Source organism: Anguilla anguilla, chromosome 10 (assembly GCF_013347855.1).
Source record: "Anguilla anguilla isolate fAngAng1 chromosome 10, fAngAng1.pri, whole genome shotgun sequence".
Lineage (NCBI taxonomy): Eukaryota > Metazoa > Chordata > Actinopteri > Anguilliformes > Anguillidae > Anguilla > Anguilla anguilla.
Genome location: NC_049210.1, coordinates 17,809,445 through 17,828,822, shown reverse-complemented (window position 1 = coordinate 17,828,822; position 19,378 = coordinate 17,809,445). Strand labels below are relative to the sequence as shown.

Genomic DNA, 19,378 nt, shown 5'->3' with positions numbered 1-19,378 from the left:
TACAATTCTACTTACCACTTTACAGAGAGTAGATCTAAGATAACATGGTGATTTGCTTGAATTCACCTCGTTTTATAAAGTCATTTTAAGTCGTGTCAACATCCGAAATATTATTGGATACGTTTCCTTAAAGGTGATTGGTTGCGTGTCAGTACATCCTGCGATTTAAAGTGAGTGCGCATTGAAACAGTTGAGAGTGAGCAGAACAGAGTCTGTGGGATAGGCTGCGTTTGTTGTTGAAGCTGGTTTTGTGCTCGTATGGATGCATGAGACTTCATGAGTTGGAAGATTGTTGAGTACACAGAATGGCCGCTCTGTGTCCCAACGGTTTGTATAGCGCCTTTTCATAATGCTGTAGGGGAGAGTCGCCATAAATGTAACATTTTTTGGATTTTGGTCATTTACTCAAGAAAATATGTAGCCTAGCGCTATGAAATTTTGCATCAAGCAGCTATGACATATTTCCTGCACATACTAGTGTTAATCAAGGAAACTCATTTCTAGTGGTACCCTGAGACCAACCACATCCTCAGGTTATGAAGGCATTGGGGCATTTTTCATGAAAAACTGTGCGTAAACATTGACGCACAAGCAACTTTCTAACTTACCGTTGCTACAATGAGGAGGAATGCTGCTTTTGTTTGTTTCTTAACACTCAGGTAAGCTTTTAACAAGGCAAATAACCTACTATGCAGAACAATCTGGCGTGTGCTTATAAATTCCTGTGATCAGGTGGCTGTTTTTTCCATTCATCACTTGGGGCATCCAGCAGGTGAGGCTATCAACGCAGCAAGCAAAGTAGCTGAATATATTTCAAATTAAACAGTGAACTAAATTAAAAAGTCAACACGTTCATGCGTAACATCAATTTATTTAATACATATGAAACGTAAAATTACCACGGTCTCCCGAAAAGGGTACTACATGCAGATGGTTTTCAACACCGTCTTGTAAGTCGCAACCAAAAGCCAGACGAAACATGAGGACCTGCTCCCGAGGACAGCAACATCAAATCCTCTGAATTTGCATGAGCGCTTATATTTGCGTGGATCAGTTCTCTAATATAAAGCAATTTTTTGAACGACCATATCTCGATAACAATCGCCAAATGTTCGCCAAATACTGCTTTTTAGTATAGCCGCGTTACACCTTTACTGTATTGTGGACACGCCCTAAAGATTTGCATAAACCAATGGGCTTTTTTGCGCAAGCACAACTCAATTTAAATCCAACGGATCCCGAAACCAAAATTCGTTTTTTATACATTAATGGCTGTAGACTTCATCAAATTTGAACGAGACCTCCAAATTTTGACGATGAATTTTCCATAGACTAACATTCGTGGGAAATATGCTTAATTACAAATCAGGCTAATCTTTTAAAGTTTGATTATAAAACGGGATGTTTAGAACCTGGATGCTCACCGCGTTCAACAGTGATTGTAAATCTGATCTAATTAAAAACACGTTTTCAACGTACAAAAATGCCAAGTTACTCACACTTACAAAGCACTGTCTAAGCGAAGACATTCGACGATCTCCGCAAAATGGAAATATGAGGCCCTACACTTTACCAATTTATCATGGCAGAATCGAGGTGGTGCAAGAAGATTTGGCCATATGTAAACAATTAGGCTAGACGATATGCAGTTGTTTACATATATCTTAAAATTGTGTCATTTTAAATAAGATTTTGGTCTATTAATTATTGTGTCTGAATATAATAAATGCATTGTTTATTCGATGTTAGGTTCTGAATTGAGTAATTTCAGTAAACTGTAAAAGTTTGAAAATGTCACGTGTGGTTCAATATCACAGCAGTTTTAATGCAAGTTAATTAACTAATTTTAACTTCATATGGTCTATGTCTGTGCTCATCTACTTTTTCCATGCGTGTGGAAACTTGGTTGTAGTTTGCATTTGAGCAATAAAATAGAGCAGGGATGTATTGGCATCGGAATTGCCCCAGATGGCCAAACAAATATTGGTTATTGTTATGGGTGCCAGAATTTTTATATCATTCATTGCTAATTATAATGCTTTGAAATGCACCGTTAACATGATTCAGATCTCATGTGAAAATTTTATCTCCAAAACTGACCCCTTTGGATGCTACCAGTCCATTAAGTTATAGTAACAGGAGTACTGGAATAGAAATTCAGAGTGGGAAACTGTTTTCCAATAAATTTTTATATGTTTGTCTCTCACTACAGATTTCAAACCCATCGGCTGGCTCTGCAGGAAGAAACGATATTCATTGAAATGGAAACTATGCATCTCTATGATCTTTGTACTGATGACGTCCATGTGGATAAATCCCAAACTGTTAATGTCAATGCTAACTCCAGTTTCAGAATACAAAAAGCAAGACATAACACCTGTTAAGAACTCAAAACATTTAATGGTTTCTGCCTTCAAAGACCACAGAATAAATGGAAGCACTCGGATCATCAGCATCTTAAACAGAGACCAGCTGCAGCCACTGTTTTGCATTTTTTGTTGTGGAAAAAATAATTATTCCACACCAGCAACAATAGATATGCACAGTGACCATTTTGGATTTCGCTATTTGACAACGGATGTGTTGTGTAGGAATAAACCAAAGAGTAATGCCATGTACGTCACACTCTCTCTGAAGCCAGACGTGCTGTACAACCTAACAGACTTCTTACCAATACAGAACCAGATACAGGAAGAGGAAGCATTTTCATATGAATTTACCATTTGCATCTCCAGCCTGTTTGGAAGCTATAACAATGTCCTGCAGTTTGTACAGACTATGGAAGTGTACAAGCTCCTGGGCATTCAGAGAGTGGTGATCTACAACACCAGCTGTGGTCCAGACCTTGAAAAGGTGCTGCATTACTACAGTGAGGAGGGTATACTGGAAATCGTACAATGGCCTATAGACCAATTCCTCATCCCCTCCAGAGGCTGGAACTTCAAAGAGCACGGGGGGGACATCCATTACTATGGTCAACTGACCACTCTTAATGAGTGCATCTACAGAAACATGTACAGGTCCAAGTATGTGCTGCTGAATGACATTGACGAGATCATCATGCCTTACCAACACGCAAACCTCCATCTGCTCCTGGAGGACCTCCAACAAGAGCACCCAAATGTGGGCGTTTTCATCATTGAGAACCACATCTTCCCTAAAACCCAGTTTGACAACAGCGGCCAATTCAACCGCACAGAGTGGAAGAAGGTGCCAGGGATCAACATCCTGGAACATGTTTACAGGGAGCCTGACAGGAAGAACGTTTTTAACCCAACCAAGATACTTGCCAACCCCAGACAGGTGGTGCAGACGTCTGTGCACTCAGTCCTAAAAAAATATGGACAGACCTTTAGGGTACCGCCAGATGTGTGCAGGATCGTGCATGTTCGAGTGTCCCTACAAAGCAACCTCACAAAGGAACAACTGTTTGTGGACAAAAAGCTTTGGGAATTTGAAAAGCCTCTCCTGCCAAATGTTGATAATGTATTTAAAAAAACGGGATTCTTGAATTAAAATAGAGGTTCAGGCATACCCCTAACAGCAGGTGACATTTTTAGGATTACTCTAAATAAATTTCGAAATGGAAGACTGAAGATGCTATCAGTATCAGACACATAGATTTACAAAGGGGAACAAAGCGGCCTTGACTTAATCACAATTTCAGAATTACTATGTAGTATGCACGTTGGGACATTGACTTAATTACATGCATATTTCCTTGCACCCAATAGAGAACATCATTACCTTTTTTGGAAACAAGATGTAAGGCCAATACATAGAGGTGTTACGATTGTTCAGTGCTCCGAGAAAGTAAACTCCTCACTAATAACAACTTTGAATTTATAACCATCTCGTCCTACCTCTTCTGTGCTGCATCTGAAGTCACCTGATCAATGGACCCCTCTGTGCAGAGTCTAACCCAGCCCACTGAACTTTGCTGTGATAATCGTAAAATTGTTAAATTGCTCTTTTGTGAACATCGAAAAATTGCGTACTTGTTAAATTGATACAATGTGAATTTTGAAAGCAATTTGACAGTTAAGATGTCACGTGACTTGTTCTAGCTGAAGTTTTCTTATGTGGTATTTAAGAAAATTATCTGAGATGCTTAGCGATGAGCATTGAGACACTGAGTACAGCTGAGGCCAAAACATGTTTGTCTTTTATGTTCACAAGTAAAGGGCTGAAAAGGAACAATGTTGCCAAGATGCTTTTGAATAAATACTTTTTGTTGGGCTCTTATATACATGAAAAGTTTATATAATATTTTTGTAGGCCAAATGTTGCCATTGCTGTGATGTTGTTGCCCTCAATTTGTTAAACCCTGAAGCGACTGGGATCAGATCTGACCCAAGCTTTAATTTTATTCCTACCTCTTAGGTTATTTATTTGATCTGTCTGAAATTACTGGACTTTGTCAAGAAGTTGTCTTCTATAAATGAATATCATTGTTTTTTGTGTCTGTCTTAATTTGGACTTTTGGTGATAGATCGTCTGGGGCCATGTCTGCCTAAAAATCAACTAATTCTGCATATGTGACTTGATACAAGGAACATTTATTAGCATTCATGTTTCTGTGGGGACCAGATATCAAGTGATACATAATCACAAATGGGGGAGGGGAACTCTATTCTGCAGATTTTACCACTCATTGTTGTTCACTGTTACCTATGTTGGAGTTACTCAGTAATAACCTCTTGTTACCAAAGTAGTTTCAATTTCACTAGACAGGTATAGCTGCAAGTGTTACCAGTATTTGCCACTTAACCCTCCTGTTATGTTGCGGGTCAAATTGACCCTTTTTAAAGTTTGAAAATCTAGGAAAAATACTTAAAATTATTTTTTCAGTATGAAACTTCTTCTACTGGCCTTAATTAGTGTAATCAACATTTTAAATGAAAATGGTTCTTTTCATGTATTTGCAAACCCCCCCTGTATGGGGATTGACCCGGGAACATTTTTGCTGTACCTAAAAAATGAACAGAACAGGAGGGTTAAACAGTTTAATGGAACCTTACCTTGTTAATCAAACTCACTTCTATTAAGTATGTTCAGATAACTTCTGAATAAAATACAGTAAAACAAATTACTGTGCATGTGTAAAGATGAATTCCTTGCACTATATATCACATAATTTGAATAATTATAGTAACAAATGTATCCATAGTATTCATTAATACATTGAAAGGAGTAGAGAGAGAGAAAGAAAATTTCAATAATGAAAAACAAAATGTGCACCCAGTATGGTCCTAACATAAATAGTAGGCATCACAAAACTTAAAATTACAAAAAGTATGAACGACTGAGGGACTAATTTAGCCCATTAGGTCCTACACTGTTGAGTGTGTATACAAAATGCCTCTTCTGTGGAACAGTTTTTTAATGATATCTCCGTCTCTAGATGACACAGTTACTCTATCAATACCCCAAAAATGTAAATATAAAACAGAACCATGATTAGCTTCTGCATAATGCCACGCAATCACGTAGTCCACATTCTTAGTGTGGATCGCAGACTTGCGTTTGGCAATTCTGATTTTAAGGGCTCGCGCAGTCTGACCAATGTAAATTTTAGAGCATATGCATTTCAACATGTATATTACATGGGCAGTACGGCAATTAATTCAATCTTTTATTTTGGACAATTGCGTAAATTGCGAGCGTGGATGGCAGAGATCACTGGAATTAGGGTTAGGGTTAGGGCAGTGAACAAAATGACTGCAGAGATAGAATCCTCTAGGGGGCGCTGATAATCAGGAGGGTTCACAACACTGAACCACTTCGTCTTTTATGTTGCAAGCACTTCTGAACACACAAAGATAGCATCGAGGAAAGAATTTTAAAAAATGGGATCACTCTGATTTAGCTGGATTAAGCTGGCTTGAAGCGTGTTGGGCATCTTCCCTTTTAAACAGTACATTTTCTAGTGATAGTTTAAAATGACATAAGATGGATTTTAAATAATACATCTGACAGCTTTTCGGTGTGTTCACATTTCCATTTATTCTGGAAATGTGAACACACTTGAAAACTCTGGTAAGATATTTGCTGATATATTATTTAAAATATATCTGCAAATATCTTTCCAGTTTTCAGGTGCGTTCACATTCACAGAACAAATGAATCCGAGTTTCAGTATTTTAATCTCCTAAAGTACAATTCAGCTCAATATTACATCTGAATTTAACTAAAAATGATGTAACTGGGCAAGACTGGTCTATTATTTTGAATGAGACTTCTTTAATCTTAATGGTTAAGAGAATTTTTTGTGAGACAGTGGTTTCCCAATTGCTGTTATTCCAGTAGGGGGAGCTGCTAAAGCAGGGATATGTGTATAACCCCTAAACAGCAGGATTGCACCAGAAGGGATTTCCACAAATGCTATTACAAACTGTTTAGGAGTTATGGGTATTATGTAATGTTGAATAAATTCCTGGTAATTAAATTGTTGACTTCCTGTTACTGTTAAATTGCTGACCCACTGAAATGATATTGTTGAACCATTCTGGAAAAAAATAAAATTTGTTTTAGTGCAGTTTCTCCTTGTTATTCCATATAAAATATAAATTCCCTATAGCATAAGGACATTTTCATGAAAAGCTAAAAGGTAAATATGAATTGTATAATATTATAATGGCAAGCTAAAAGAAAGTGTAATCCTCCCACTTGAGAGAAGATGTGATTAGGCATCCAGTACTGAAGTTGGACATTTCAAAAATGGTTTTATCCATTTTGTTATAAATGTATTATTCAGTGTATAAAGATGAAGAAAATTAAGCCCTTCATTTTCATAGGTATTCAAAATGACATATTTTTTGTATAATGCATTTTATTTTTCCATAGGAAATTAAAAAGCAGCTGGATTTTAACTGATGGCATTTCCATCAATATATAATGAGAGAGCAGCATATGTGATCCGTGAAATACCTTCTGCTTTAGTTATTAAAATTGTACCTCTCAGAGATAGGTCCCTCAAAAACCATCGGTTGGGTTTTCTTTGGTTTAGTATTCTTTTTCTAAAATTTCAGTTTAAAAATTGGCATTGTACCTGTAGTTTTTTATATTTGGTAATAGAGATTCCCAAATATGTAACTGTATCTGTGATTGGAATTTTAGAAATTGCATAAATGATGCAGACTTTCACTACCATAAATTCATACTTATTTACATTCAAATGTAATCCTGAAGCCTTAGAGAAAGAGATAATGATATCAAGAGCATTCGAGACATGTGATGAATATTTTAAAGATTAGTGTGGTCTGCAAGCTAGCAAATGATGATTTTTTCCCCTGCTATTGTGATGCCTTCTAAAGAGCTTTTGTTCTGATTAGACAACAGTTGGGTGACGAGCAAGAACAGATATGGGCAGATCGGGTATCCTTGACGGATAACATTATTTGATATATATCCGTTTTTCATGAAGCTAGATTGAGACTCATCTATAACAGCATCCAATGCCAAATTGAAGCATTTTGCAAATGCAATTGCTAATATTTCATAATCATTGTTTATCAGGCAGATTGCATGCTAATTATCTATGAGTAATAGGTCCTTCTTAAAACCTATGTAAATGTAGGAGGGAGAGATCCATTAGATATGCTTTTCAATGTAGACCTGCAATATAAATGAGGCTAATTGCAAAGCAATTGCTTTATAAAATTATTATATAATTCCACCCACCCCAGGGGACTTGTTTAGTTTTAAAGTCCAGGAAACTGAAACCTGTTAATTCTTTGATGATGTGTTGTTTCAATACTTTTTCTATTCACAAACAGCCAAGAAATGTTTTTAAATGATTCTTGCGAAAATAAATAAATAAATAAATAAATAAATAAATAGGCAAACAAACATAGAAAAGCTTGTGCTGAAATTGGCTTGCTTTTCCCCTTGGTTAATGCCAGGTCTTCAGTGGATGAGGTTAACAGGGTATTAGTCACATAATAAAAATCTTAAGTCAAAGTAAATGATGCTCTTGTCACTTTTGTGCGAGTAAGGCAAGCTAAGTTGAAAATGCCTAAGCATTGCCCCTTCGCTGGATGCGGAGAAAGCAGTATACTGTAATATTACAATAACCCGCACACTGCAATATTACAATAACCCGCACACTGCAATATTACAATAATCTGCACAGTTAGTATATTTACCATTATTCTGCCAGAACGTGACACAGAACATGTTGGATCAGCATCATGGATGAGGATGACTTCCCTCCCCTGCTTATTACACCAAGCAAATCCCCTCTAAGTGAGAGAGGTAAGAATGGGTTGGGCCCCCCATGACATTTTCTCCACACTGTCACAACCTAGTAGCACCAGGCCTGACAAACTGGAGTGCATGATTCAAAAGAACAGAATTCAGATTGCGGATATAACGAGAAAACTCCAATCCTTTTGTAAAGAGATAAACACTATAAAAGAAAACCAGTTCATCCAGGTAGAGCAACTTTACAACAATGAAAAGAGTTGACAGTCTGGAGGCGTAAATCACCTAGAGAGCAATTCCAGGTACTGGAATCTCCGGTATCTGGAATCTCCTGCAAAAAAACAAAACAAAACCGAGGAATCACCATGTGCATTTGGAAGGGATCAGAATATGTCAGGCTCTTTTTAGGCTACCATACATTGCCTGGGTGGTAAGAGAGCAAATGGAGCCAGAAGTGCGATCCTCCAGTTCTCCTCTAATCACAGTCATAACATTGAACAAGCAATTCACACCTTGTGAAAACTGCACAATAAAAAATATCTTTCAAAAAAAAAAAACATTTTAAAGCTAAATTCTGTGGCCCACAAATGGTTGTGGCCCTAAATGACCACATAGAGCATGCATAAGAGAGTCTGCTAAATGCGTGTATTGTACTGTATTGTATTGCATGCCAGCAGCCATCTCTGTTTGTAAAAATGGCCTACAATTTGCAGAGGACCTGTGTAAAGGTGAAAAGGAAACCGCTTTATTTAACCTGTGATGAAGGGATCCTTATTGCTCCCAAAACTGAGCCATTGTAATTCAGAGGAATATGGTTGACATTAGGGTAGCCATTTATAAAGCAATGCAAAAGAATCAAAGGTGTGGACATAACAGGTAAAAATTCAAAAACATCATTCTCAACAGCTTGAGAAGTGCACCATCACCGTCAGGTGACATGATGCTTACACCTTAATGGGAGGGCCATTTAAATCACCAACCTAACCTGTTATGCCCTTTGCTCTGTATGCCAACTGCAGCTATGCACGCTGGGCCAACTTTGCATACCTCTGTATTTATGCCGGTCAGAAAAGTTTAGCGCTCCCATCACCACCCCAGCATACACCTGTGGGCCCTGCATCTCACATGATCACTGGGAGATGGGAAGGGGGGGAGAGGGGGCTGTAGTTATCACTCCCTGTCATTTTGGCTGGCTTGGGCAAACAGGGAGCGATAAGACGGCAAGCCTTGATGCCAAAGTTGCATTTGCATTAATGTTGTCTGACTGAGCAGTTTGCAGTTTCGAAAACAGCCTTTGAGTTTCGCAAACAAGTTGCAAGTTGCAGCATGACGTGTCATGAATCTTTGATCTAAACTGGCCTATAAAACAATAAAAACATAAAACATGTTCCAACTGAGTTCAACTCATATTTCTACTTGAGATAAAGCTCAATACAGCTGTGATACAACTGCAATATAGCTAGAATTTTCCACTTTACACATCCATTCACATCGATTTTTTGATGTTTTTGCATTTTTACCTGTTATGTCCACACCTTTGATTCTTTTGCATTGCTTTATAAATGGCTACCCTAATGTCAACCATATTCCTCTGAATTACAATGGCTCAGTTTTGGGAGAAATAAGGATTCCTACATCACAGGTTAAATAAAGCGGTTTCCTTTTTAATCTACTTTCCCACATGAAATAACTGTGAAGAATGTTACAAGTTACAACTGTGTTTACTGGTGGGACAAACAACAAACGTAGCTGCGTTAGGAACTGCGTGGGGGAGGGAAGCACATAGTAACCTTTTGTTGATGGAAAGACTCCAAGCAACATGACGTCAGCTAAAAGGAATGGAATTGTCTCCCACCATCAATGATGTTTCACTGCAAAAACCAAAAACGAAGTCAATCTTAACAAACATATTTTTTAAATCTTATTTTATTATTTTTAGGTAATAACACCAAATGATTGCCAATGAGGTAAGACAGTCTGATTTATATTGCAAGATTTGCCAATGGGGTATGAAAATTTCACTTGACAAGCAAAAAGCAGCTTAAAACAAGCTAATATTTTCTACTTGAGAGGAAAAAATGAGATTTTAATTTCATTACAAGATTGAAACACTTAAGACTACCTTCTTTGCTGTGTGACTAAACAAATTACCTTACACTCACCCTTCAAGTACGTCATGTGAGGACAACAGCATCAAAATATGATCACATGCTGATGGAAGGCAATATATGATAATGTTGCGTACCCTGAGCAGACAAGCATGGTAAGCATGAGTAAGTCAAAAGAATGTACATAAAGCCTACACAAACATGGTACTGACAGCAAACAGCCAACAGCCATATTCACCTCTCCAGTTACTGTAGTCAGCACCTTGCCTACGGGCGTAACCGAACACCCTCAGACCCCACCCAGCCCACAGGTTTCATCTGTACACCAGCTCAAGAGAAAACATGCTGTAACGCATTTATAAATGAGTACAAAAACACCATTAAATGCTGCTACAAAAATTTTGAAAAAGTCTTACTTATTACAAGTAATACAATGAAATATACAAAATTCAGAAAATACACATAGCGACTAAAAAAACGAATTGAAGACAAAGAGCCTCAAGACATTACCAAACTTCCACAATGCACAATGGGAAAGGTGAAACACAATCACACACAAATACCCTGGATGTCAGTATGATTTTCTTACACTCCATGGCATAGTTTCCTTGTGAACGGGCACTATACTGTGAGATCCGCAGTTGACCTGATCCACTCAAGTCTCAAACATTGAAAAATCAGTCGTCTGTCACCATGATAGTCTCACCCAACCTATAACAAGGATGATGGAGCTGATAAATATTAGGACAGTAATCAATCATAGAACAGCAACTGAAACCAAATGATCAAGAATTGTTTCAGCTGAAGATATTGCATTTGGGGCGGCACAGTGGTGCAGTGGGTAGTACTGTCGCCTCACGCCCCTCTGGGCCTTTCTGTGTGGAGTTTGCATGTTCTCCCCGTGTCCATGTGGGTTTCCTCCGGCTGCTAAATTGGTTTTCTCCCACAGTCCAAAGACATGGCAGGTAGGCTAATTGGAGACACTAAATTGCCCATAGGTATGCATGTGCGTCAGTGAATGATGAGTGAATGGTGTACATAGGTATGCATGTGCGTCAGTGAATGATGAGTGAATGGTGTATGTGACCTGTGACAGATTGGTGGTCTGTCCATGGTGTATTCCTGCCTCTCACTCAATGTACGCTGGGATAGGCTCCAGCACCCCCTACGACCCTGCCCAGGATAAGTGAGTATAAATAATGGATGGATGGATAGATAATGCATGCAATAATGTTGATACTTAAGCAATGGGTGTGGGTCTGAAAAGGTATGATGCTTTTAACATATCTGGCCTTAGACAATTCAATTCAATTAAATTTATTGTCATTATACCATTCCAGTATAACAAAAAGTCTTGTTCGCCAGTCTCTCTGGTGCAACGTAAAAGCACAAAGCTCCTCAAAGGATTTAAGACATGCAGGAGCATCTTTTTTAGGTTTATAACCTGACAAGCTCTTTTGCATTCATCATAATGTAGCCATGCCACATACTGTGTATCTCTACAACAGGAATAGAGAAAAGTCATCCTCAATGGAACAATAAGGGAAAACCGTGCAAATGCAAACATTTAACATATGGATATAAAATAAACTATATGCAGCAACATGTAATAGTTTCTTCTTCACCCACAGTTTTGAGGGAAAACCCCAAAAGGGTATGCTAGCTAATTTGCAATTTAGCGCCATCCAAACAATGGAATATTCAGATTAAGTTGAATTTACCCAAAACACTATTTTATTTTGAATAAATTGTACCCTGGAAAAAATAGCACACAGGAGCAAAAACATGACTATCATTCAGTTTATGACATAAGATGAAAAATGTAAATCATTAAAAAATTTAAAGCATTAAACACTTCAGTTTCAGAAATTTTCAGATATGTGAACATGCGCATGCGGTTTTCCCCTGTCGACTACAACTTGTGAGTCGCGTAGGCCTTACACCAAAACCGGTTTTTCACGTCGGCAGGGAACAGTTTTTCATGCGTATTAAGCCGCTTCGAATTCTATGTTATTTGCCACTCTCAAAACAAATGCACTTCAATAAAAAAAAAAATGTGCTGAAGCATTTCCTTTTAACATTGCCCGTTTAGCTAGATAAGACACATCAATTTCCTGAGACGTGTATACGATGGGCAACTGTGTCAGGCTGGCATAGCCTATTGAATTCAATAGGCTATGCCAGCGCGAAAACCAGGAGAATAAAATCTACAGCACTGCGCCACTTCGTTGAATTAGTTGCTTCGCGACTTAAAGGCACCCTTTTTACTGCTATTCTGAAGAGTCATTATATTATGATTCACAGAAATTACCGTTAGAGTCGAACCAAACAGAGATCCGTCTGGAACACACTCGCTATAGGCAATTACAGCCCCTTCCATTTGTCCATTAAACCCGCCCCACCTATGGGTGATCGACAGACCGGGGACCATGTACCACCTCTAGTACGCTATGAAATATTGTGACCACGCAGTTGTCTTCATTCACAACCTATGGACGCATACAAGCGAGTAATTAATAGAATAGTTGACTGCGCGCAATTTGCGGGAGTTCTTTTCAGAGAAACTCAAAAGCACGCAAACATCCATATTTGGCCACACCTCAGGTCTCAGTCATCTCTGAAGCTAAATGATCTGGGTGGAGTGTGACATCAGGCCTGGGTAACTGAAAAGGAAGCATCCGAGTCATCGCTTGAGAAAGATAACGTGTACCTCCGGTTCTAACCTGTTCATCATAACTATTTATTCGGCATTTGAGTTTCGTCCGTTTCTACAGAAGTCTGACGTATGGATGGAAATACTAACTTCCACACACTGGCTTCATGAGGTTTGTAGCAGTTGTTTGTCTACGCAAAATGGCAATATGCTCATGGTTTTACGTACTGAAATTAATTAGAATTAAATAATTATCATGTCAAATAATAGGCTAAACAAAAATAAGAGAACATCGTTGTTCCAAACGCTATAGCCGAACCTACGCAACTGTAGTGAACAGCGCGATATATGTAATTTATTCACTGCCGTGCGGTTTAGTGATGCCCTACGTATGTTTAAATTATGCAGTTGTTGTTTTTTTCCGTCGGGGATGAACATTTGAAACATGTCCTGTAAACTGAGTGAAACTAAAGGAGTTGCAAACCGAGATAAATTGCGGCACTGGCACTTATAGGAGCTTGAATATGACTTGTTCTTCCACTGGATTCTATTTCACTATTGTTCATATTATAAGTCTGTTTTTCCATACGCGGAAATTGGATTTAATAATTTTATAGTGAGTAGCCTAATGATCTGGAAATTTATATATACAAAAGACTTTACTGCAAAATGGTCAGATGCGATTAAATAGCAGGCTATATAGTTCTTTTCTTTTTAAGCCTAAATTTAGAATTGGATTTTGTTTCCGTAATACGATTCGAAAAGCAGTTGTAGAGCAGTCTATTTCAATGGGGCGCTTCAGAATAAAGTGCTCCGAATCGCCTGGTCATTCTGACAACAATTTCACATTCAGGAATTATAGGCAAATTGAGACTCCATTAAATGTAGACCCCTGATAATATATTTAATGCCCTTCATTGTCAGCCAGGACTACGTGCAAGTTGGAAACTTATCAAGGCGAACTGACTTTAAGACTTCCGGATTCCTACAACATGATGAAGTTCATCAGGCTGGTAGACATACTTCTTTAACAATATCCAAACCTTGTTTTACAAGCCCCCTTAGTGTTATCAAGACAAACAGAAACAATTGAACTTTTATGTAGATAAAAAGTATCGAGTAGTTTTCATAGGCTACAGAAAAAACAATTAAAACAACTGCATTTTTATGTAGGCTATACTACTGAGTATTTCATTGAGTACATTCCTTAAATAGAACTGCAGTATTTGAATTTATACACTCTCAAAACAGATGTATTAAAACAACACAGTCTATGTGAAAGTCTCCCTTTGTGTTACAAATATACAATTTATGTGTTACAAAGTAGACTGACAGAAAAAGTGTTGAAAGTAACACAAAAGTAGCAACCTAAAACGTGTTGGATATTAACGCATACTTTTTGAGAGTGTAGGGACATGGTGTGAAATCGTATGTAAAGTACAGGTCATAAAAAAGGAAGTATGTATGCACAAATGGGAAATATCACGTAAGGTAAAGGATAGCTGGAAAGACATGGTATTGTACGGGTTAATATAATGTGACAGGGTAAAGCATTGTATGGGAACGGTTCATAGGCAAGTTGTGGTAAATGGAAAATTATTAAATTACAGCTTCACTTAACACTGAGAGGTCTAGGGCCTGTTTTCCCTCTGGTTTGTGCTTTTTTGCACATCCGGTCTTTCATATAATTTGGTTCAGTACAAAATTGTCCACTCTGTTATTTTATTGTAGATTCATGTTAGGAGACTGTAATATGGCACATGGACAGGGGGGAGAGGCAGAGATCGCGAGACGGCAGAGCAGCCAACGAGACCCAGTAGCGAGAAGTGCAGGCTCCCTGAATTTACAATTGAACTAGCATACAGCGCAAGAACAACCCACTTATTCTGTCTTTGAATGTTTCAAACACAACCTGGTGCCTCATTATCACTCGAACAAAGTATAAACACAACCCAAATACTTATCTCGTCATTCCTGAGCAAACAGAAAAACCGATGTGATTATTAGTCAAAATGTACATTTAGCAACCGAATATGGACCGATTGCCTCTTTATTCTTTTTCTTATATATGTGGACATGCATAGTCTCCATGCATCTCCATGGTTTTCCCCAGAATATTTCATTACTTCTATTACTCTGAATGTTTAGAGTACAAGTGAACGCATGCAAAACGATAGGCTTTATCACTCGAACGAAATATAAACAAAACCCAAGTACCTTTCTTCAAAAGACTCGAAAGAAATAGCGAGTGCGCTATTGTCTAGTCCTTACTTCGTACGCACTTCCTGTTTACACTATGTGATTGTAATTATACTAAATACATTTTTGCTAGACAGTATTGTTCAATAATTTTTATGTAGACTGGTACCTATATATATATATATATATATTTACTCCTGGGCAAAAAAAATCTCCTGAATATTTTTTCCGTTGAGTTCAACAGGAAAATGAATCAGGAGAAACAATGCTTGTAGTATCTGTAGTATCTACTGCATATCTGGCAGCAGCACGGTGGTTTGAGGCTCATTTGGTACCTTGGACCCTTGATGACTGGATTTTCATACTGTATCAGCATACTTTACAGCTGAATCTAATCCCACCCCCCAATTCCCATAGAGATCCATTCAAATGCAAATAGTTTTTGTATCGTTTTTGTATCGCTTGTAGGACAACCTGAAAATAAGATATCCAGACTCTGATGATGTTGATAGGTCACAGACATCAGGAAGGAGCAAATGGCGGCACATGAGGTCTCAGGAGTGCATTTGTTTAATTCTTGCAAATTTTCTGACCAATGATTTGTTGTTAAGACCATTAAAAGCTTAATATTTTAACATAATGTCAAATACAGTAAAAGAGTCATGTTTTGTATTTGGTTGCATATCCTTTGCATGCCATGACTACCTGATGTCTGTGACCTATCAACATCATCAGAGTCTGGATATCTCATTGTCAGGTTGTCCTACAAGCGATACAAGAACTCTTTGCATTTGAATGGATCTCTATGGGAATTGGGGGGTGGGACTAGATTCAGCTGTAAATTATGATGATACAGTACGGAACACATTTGTTGGCTAAATGGCTTTAAGTCATCAAGGGTCCAAGGTATCAAATGAGCCTCAAACCACCATGCTGCTGCAAGATATGCAGTAGATACTACAAGCATTGTTTCTCCTGAATGTTTTTTCCATTGAGTTCAACAGGAAAATTAATCAGGAGAAACAATGCTTTAGTTACTAGCTGTAATTACTACATGGTGAAACCGAAATGTATAAGAATACCCTTTAATAAAAGCTCTGAGTCTGCACTTTGACCGCGTGTGAATTGTTTGATTACAAACAGAGAAAATAAAACATTAAATCAGAAAAAGCAGAAAAATGCAGCGAGTGGTTTTAATGTTGTGGCTGATTGGTATGTATATATATATATATATATATATATATATATATATATATATATATATATATATATATATGTGTGTGTGTGTGTGTGTGTGTGGAACTACAATCCAGCTTCCAAATGCGCAAAATTATATTGAACAGCCTTAGACAAAAGTGTGAGACGAACATAGCTGGCTCCTTTGTGTTGTAAATGATTAGTACTAAGATAGTTTGCATCAAACAAAGAAACACTTTGCTCCAGTTGGCTAATGGCTAGCAAAATCTCAGACTGGTTTAGCAACAAACCAGAGGACTGTTTGTGTAGCCACAAGGCTTTGCTTCACAGCACAAATGAAAACAGGTTTCTACCTGAAACGAGAGCAAAGTTATTCAACATTAAATGCCATATCCCCCCTTTTCTGTCCTCGGGGACTAGGTAGACCTAAAGCGTTGAATGAACAAATTTTCATCTAGTGGCACATGCAAACGTGACTCGGGTTAAAAGATGATCTGAGGTTGAATGAAAAGAGCAATCTCAGGAAAATCTGTCCCATATTCCACTCATCAGTTGGCTTATACAGAGACTGGGATATTGGATGTCTGACATAATTGAACACAGTTTCATGTAACATCACTTGTTTGTCTCCTGCTGCAGGTTTCAAAGACAACAGCTGGTTCTACATGGAGAAAAAAACCTCATTGAAATGGGCTTTATGCATTACAATCATCTTTGTATTCATGACTGTTGTGTGGATGAATCACAAACAGTATTTCAGCTCAAGTCCATATGTACGTGAAGAGATAATTAAAGATTATCATGAAATCCCAAAATATTCAAAACAGAAAAGTATAACCCCAATTAAGAACTCAAAACATTTAATGGTTTCTGCCTTCAAAGACCACAGAATAAATGGAAGAACTCGGATTATCAGCATCTTAAACAGAGACCAGCTGCAGTCACTGTTTTGCATTTTTCAATGTGGAAAAAATAATGATGTCACGCCAGCAGAAATAGATATGCACAGTGACCATTTTGGATTTCGCTATGTGACTACTGATGTGTTGTGTAAAAATGTACCAAACTGCAACGCCACACACGTCACACTCTCTCTGAAGCCAGACATGCTGTACAACCTCACAGACTTCCTACCAATACAGAACCAGATACAGGAAGAGGAAGCATTTCCATATGAATTTACCATTTGCATCTCCAACCTGTTTGGAAGCTATAACAATGTTCTGCAGTTTGTACAGACTATGGAAGTGTACAAGCTCCTGGGCATTCAGAGAGTGGTGATCTACAACACCAGCTGTGGTCCAGAACTTGAAAAGGTGCTGCATTACTACAGTGAGGAGGGTATACTGGAAATCGTAGAATGGCCTATAGACCAATTCCTCATCCCCTCCAGAGGCTGGAACTTCAAAGAGCACGGGGGGGACATGCATTACTATGGTCAACTGACCACTCTTAATGAGTGCATCTACAGAAACATGTACAGGTCCAAGTATGTGCTGCTGAATGACATTGACGAGATCATCATGCCTTACCAACACGCAAACCTACATCTGCTCCTGGAGGACCTCCAACACAAACACCCAGATGTGGGCATTTTCATCATTGAGAACCACATCTTCCCTAAAACCCAGTTTGACAACAGCGGCCGGTTCAACCGCACAGAGTGGAAGAAGGTGCCAGGAATCAACATCCTGGAACATGTTTACAGAGAGCCTGACAGGAAGAACGTTTTTAACCCAACCAAGATACTTGCCAACCCCAGACAGGTGGTGCAGACGTCTGTGCACTCAGTCCTAAAAAATTATGGACAGACCTTTAGGGTACCGCCAGATGTGTGCAGGATCGTGCATGTTCGAGTGCCCCTACAAGGAAGCCTCGCAAAGGAACAACTGTTTGTGGACAAAAAGCTTTGGGAATTTGAAAAGCCTCTCCTGCCAAATGTTGATAATGTATTGAACAAATCTGGGATCTTGAATTGAAGTGACAACAGGGTTTTAGATTGATGATCTGCAAATGTGAAGACAGTTTTAATTCTCTGTGCTTTTTATAGTGAACAAAGATTGTTCAATAGAGGTGGGGTGAATGAGAGGGCATGAAACTTTGAAATTTTGTAATTTTGTCTGGGTGTTGCTACCTGAATTCATGCAGAAGTTCATAGATCGGAGTATTTATCTTGCACAACTGTATCAGTTGTCCATCAGCCCATCCTTTTATTCACAAAGGATTCCTGGAGTCCTATCTTGAGGCTGAGACTTTCACACCTACAGCGGAATGGTAAACTCCTTGGTAAAATCGCAGACGCGGACAATGGACCATTTTGGTGGTGGGGGTTACTGGTATTTCTACTCTTGGTTTTTTATAAAAAGCTTTACATGAACTGCAGACAATCTTTTAAATAAGCGATCTTCCTATTCTTGTTCATTTTTTGAACTATGTGCTGGTATCACATTGCACTAAACTGTTCTGGCAGAAAAAGAATAACATACAAATCCTATGTTGTGTTCCTTTTTCTTTTAAATTCACTTTTATTCAAAAGTCCCTTCAGTGTTTTTGAGACATGGAGAGCAGATCAAGCACAAAAGAAAAGGTGTCATTTCTAATTTGTCTTTCAATATCTACTTTTTCCCACAGTGCCACAGGACTGCCGCCATGGGCTATGTGCTGCAAATTGTGGTCACTCACTCACTCACTCACGGATGACCTTTGTAGGCGCATGCGCAGGAGGTGCGCCGTGGGTCTGGAGGGTTTTGTGCTTGTTATGTAAATCAAAACAATTACTGTACTAATAACTAAATAAGCATTTAGTTTTCTGCACACTTGTACAGGAAGTCAGGCAGGATGTGGGACAGGCCTTAAAACCCTGTACAACTACAGTGCATAGAGGAAGCAGTAGGGAGGCCGTAGATACTTATGAAAACAAGTTATGCAAAAAACGGGCAAAACAAGCCTTAGATTAGAACTACTCAGTAAGCCAAGGAGGATAGGCTGCACTAGGAAGGTGAAAGCAGAGACAGTG

At 38.4% G+C, this 19,378-nt stretch overlaps 2 protein-coding genes and 1 long non-coding RNA gene across 3 annotated transcripts; 2 read left to right on the top strand and 1 right to left on the bottom strand.

Annotated features, from left to right (window-relative positions):
• The first annotated feature begins 226 nt into the window (after window positions 1-226).
• Window positions 227-4,454, top strand: LOC118237413 (glycosyltransferase family 92 protein F13G3.3-like). The gene is made up of 2 exons (XM_035436094.1): window positions 227-327; window positions 2,213-4,454. The coding sequence occupies exons 1-2, from the start codon at window positions 306-308 to the stop codon at window positions 3,514-3,516; spliced, it is 1,326 nt and encodes a 441-aa protein (XP_035291985.1). The 5' UTR covers window positions 227-305; the 3' UTR covers window positions 3,517-4,454.
• Window positions 4,455-7,826: 3,372 nt separating this feature from the next.
• On the bottom strand, window positions 7,827-10,538 carry LOC118237414. Its single transcript, XR_004767161.1, has 3 exons — window positions 10,368-10,538; window positions 9,996-10,076; window positions 7,827-8,536 (listed from the first exon to the last, which is right to left on the bottom strand). It is a non-coding gene; the product is annotated as an uncharacterized LOC118237414 (long non-coding RNA).
• A 2,199-nt stretch (window positions 10,539-12,737) lies between these two features.
• Window positions 12,738-18,856, top strand: LOC118206176. Its single transcript, XM_035378466.1, has 2 exons — window positions 12,738-13,138; window positions 17,002-18,856. Exon 2 carries the CDS (start codon window positions 17,028-17,030, stop codon window positions 18,339-18,341), a length of 1,314 nt encoding a protein of 437 aa, XP_035234357.1. The 5' UTR covers window positions 12,738-13,138; window positions 17,002-17,027; the 3' UTR covers window positions 18,342-18,856.
• Window positions 18,857-19,378: the final 522 nt, after the last annotated feature.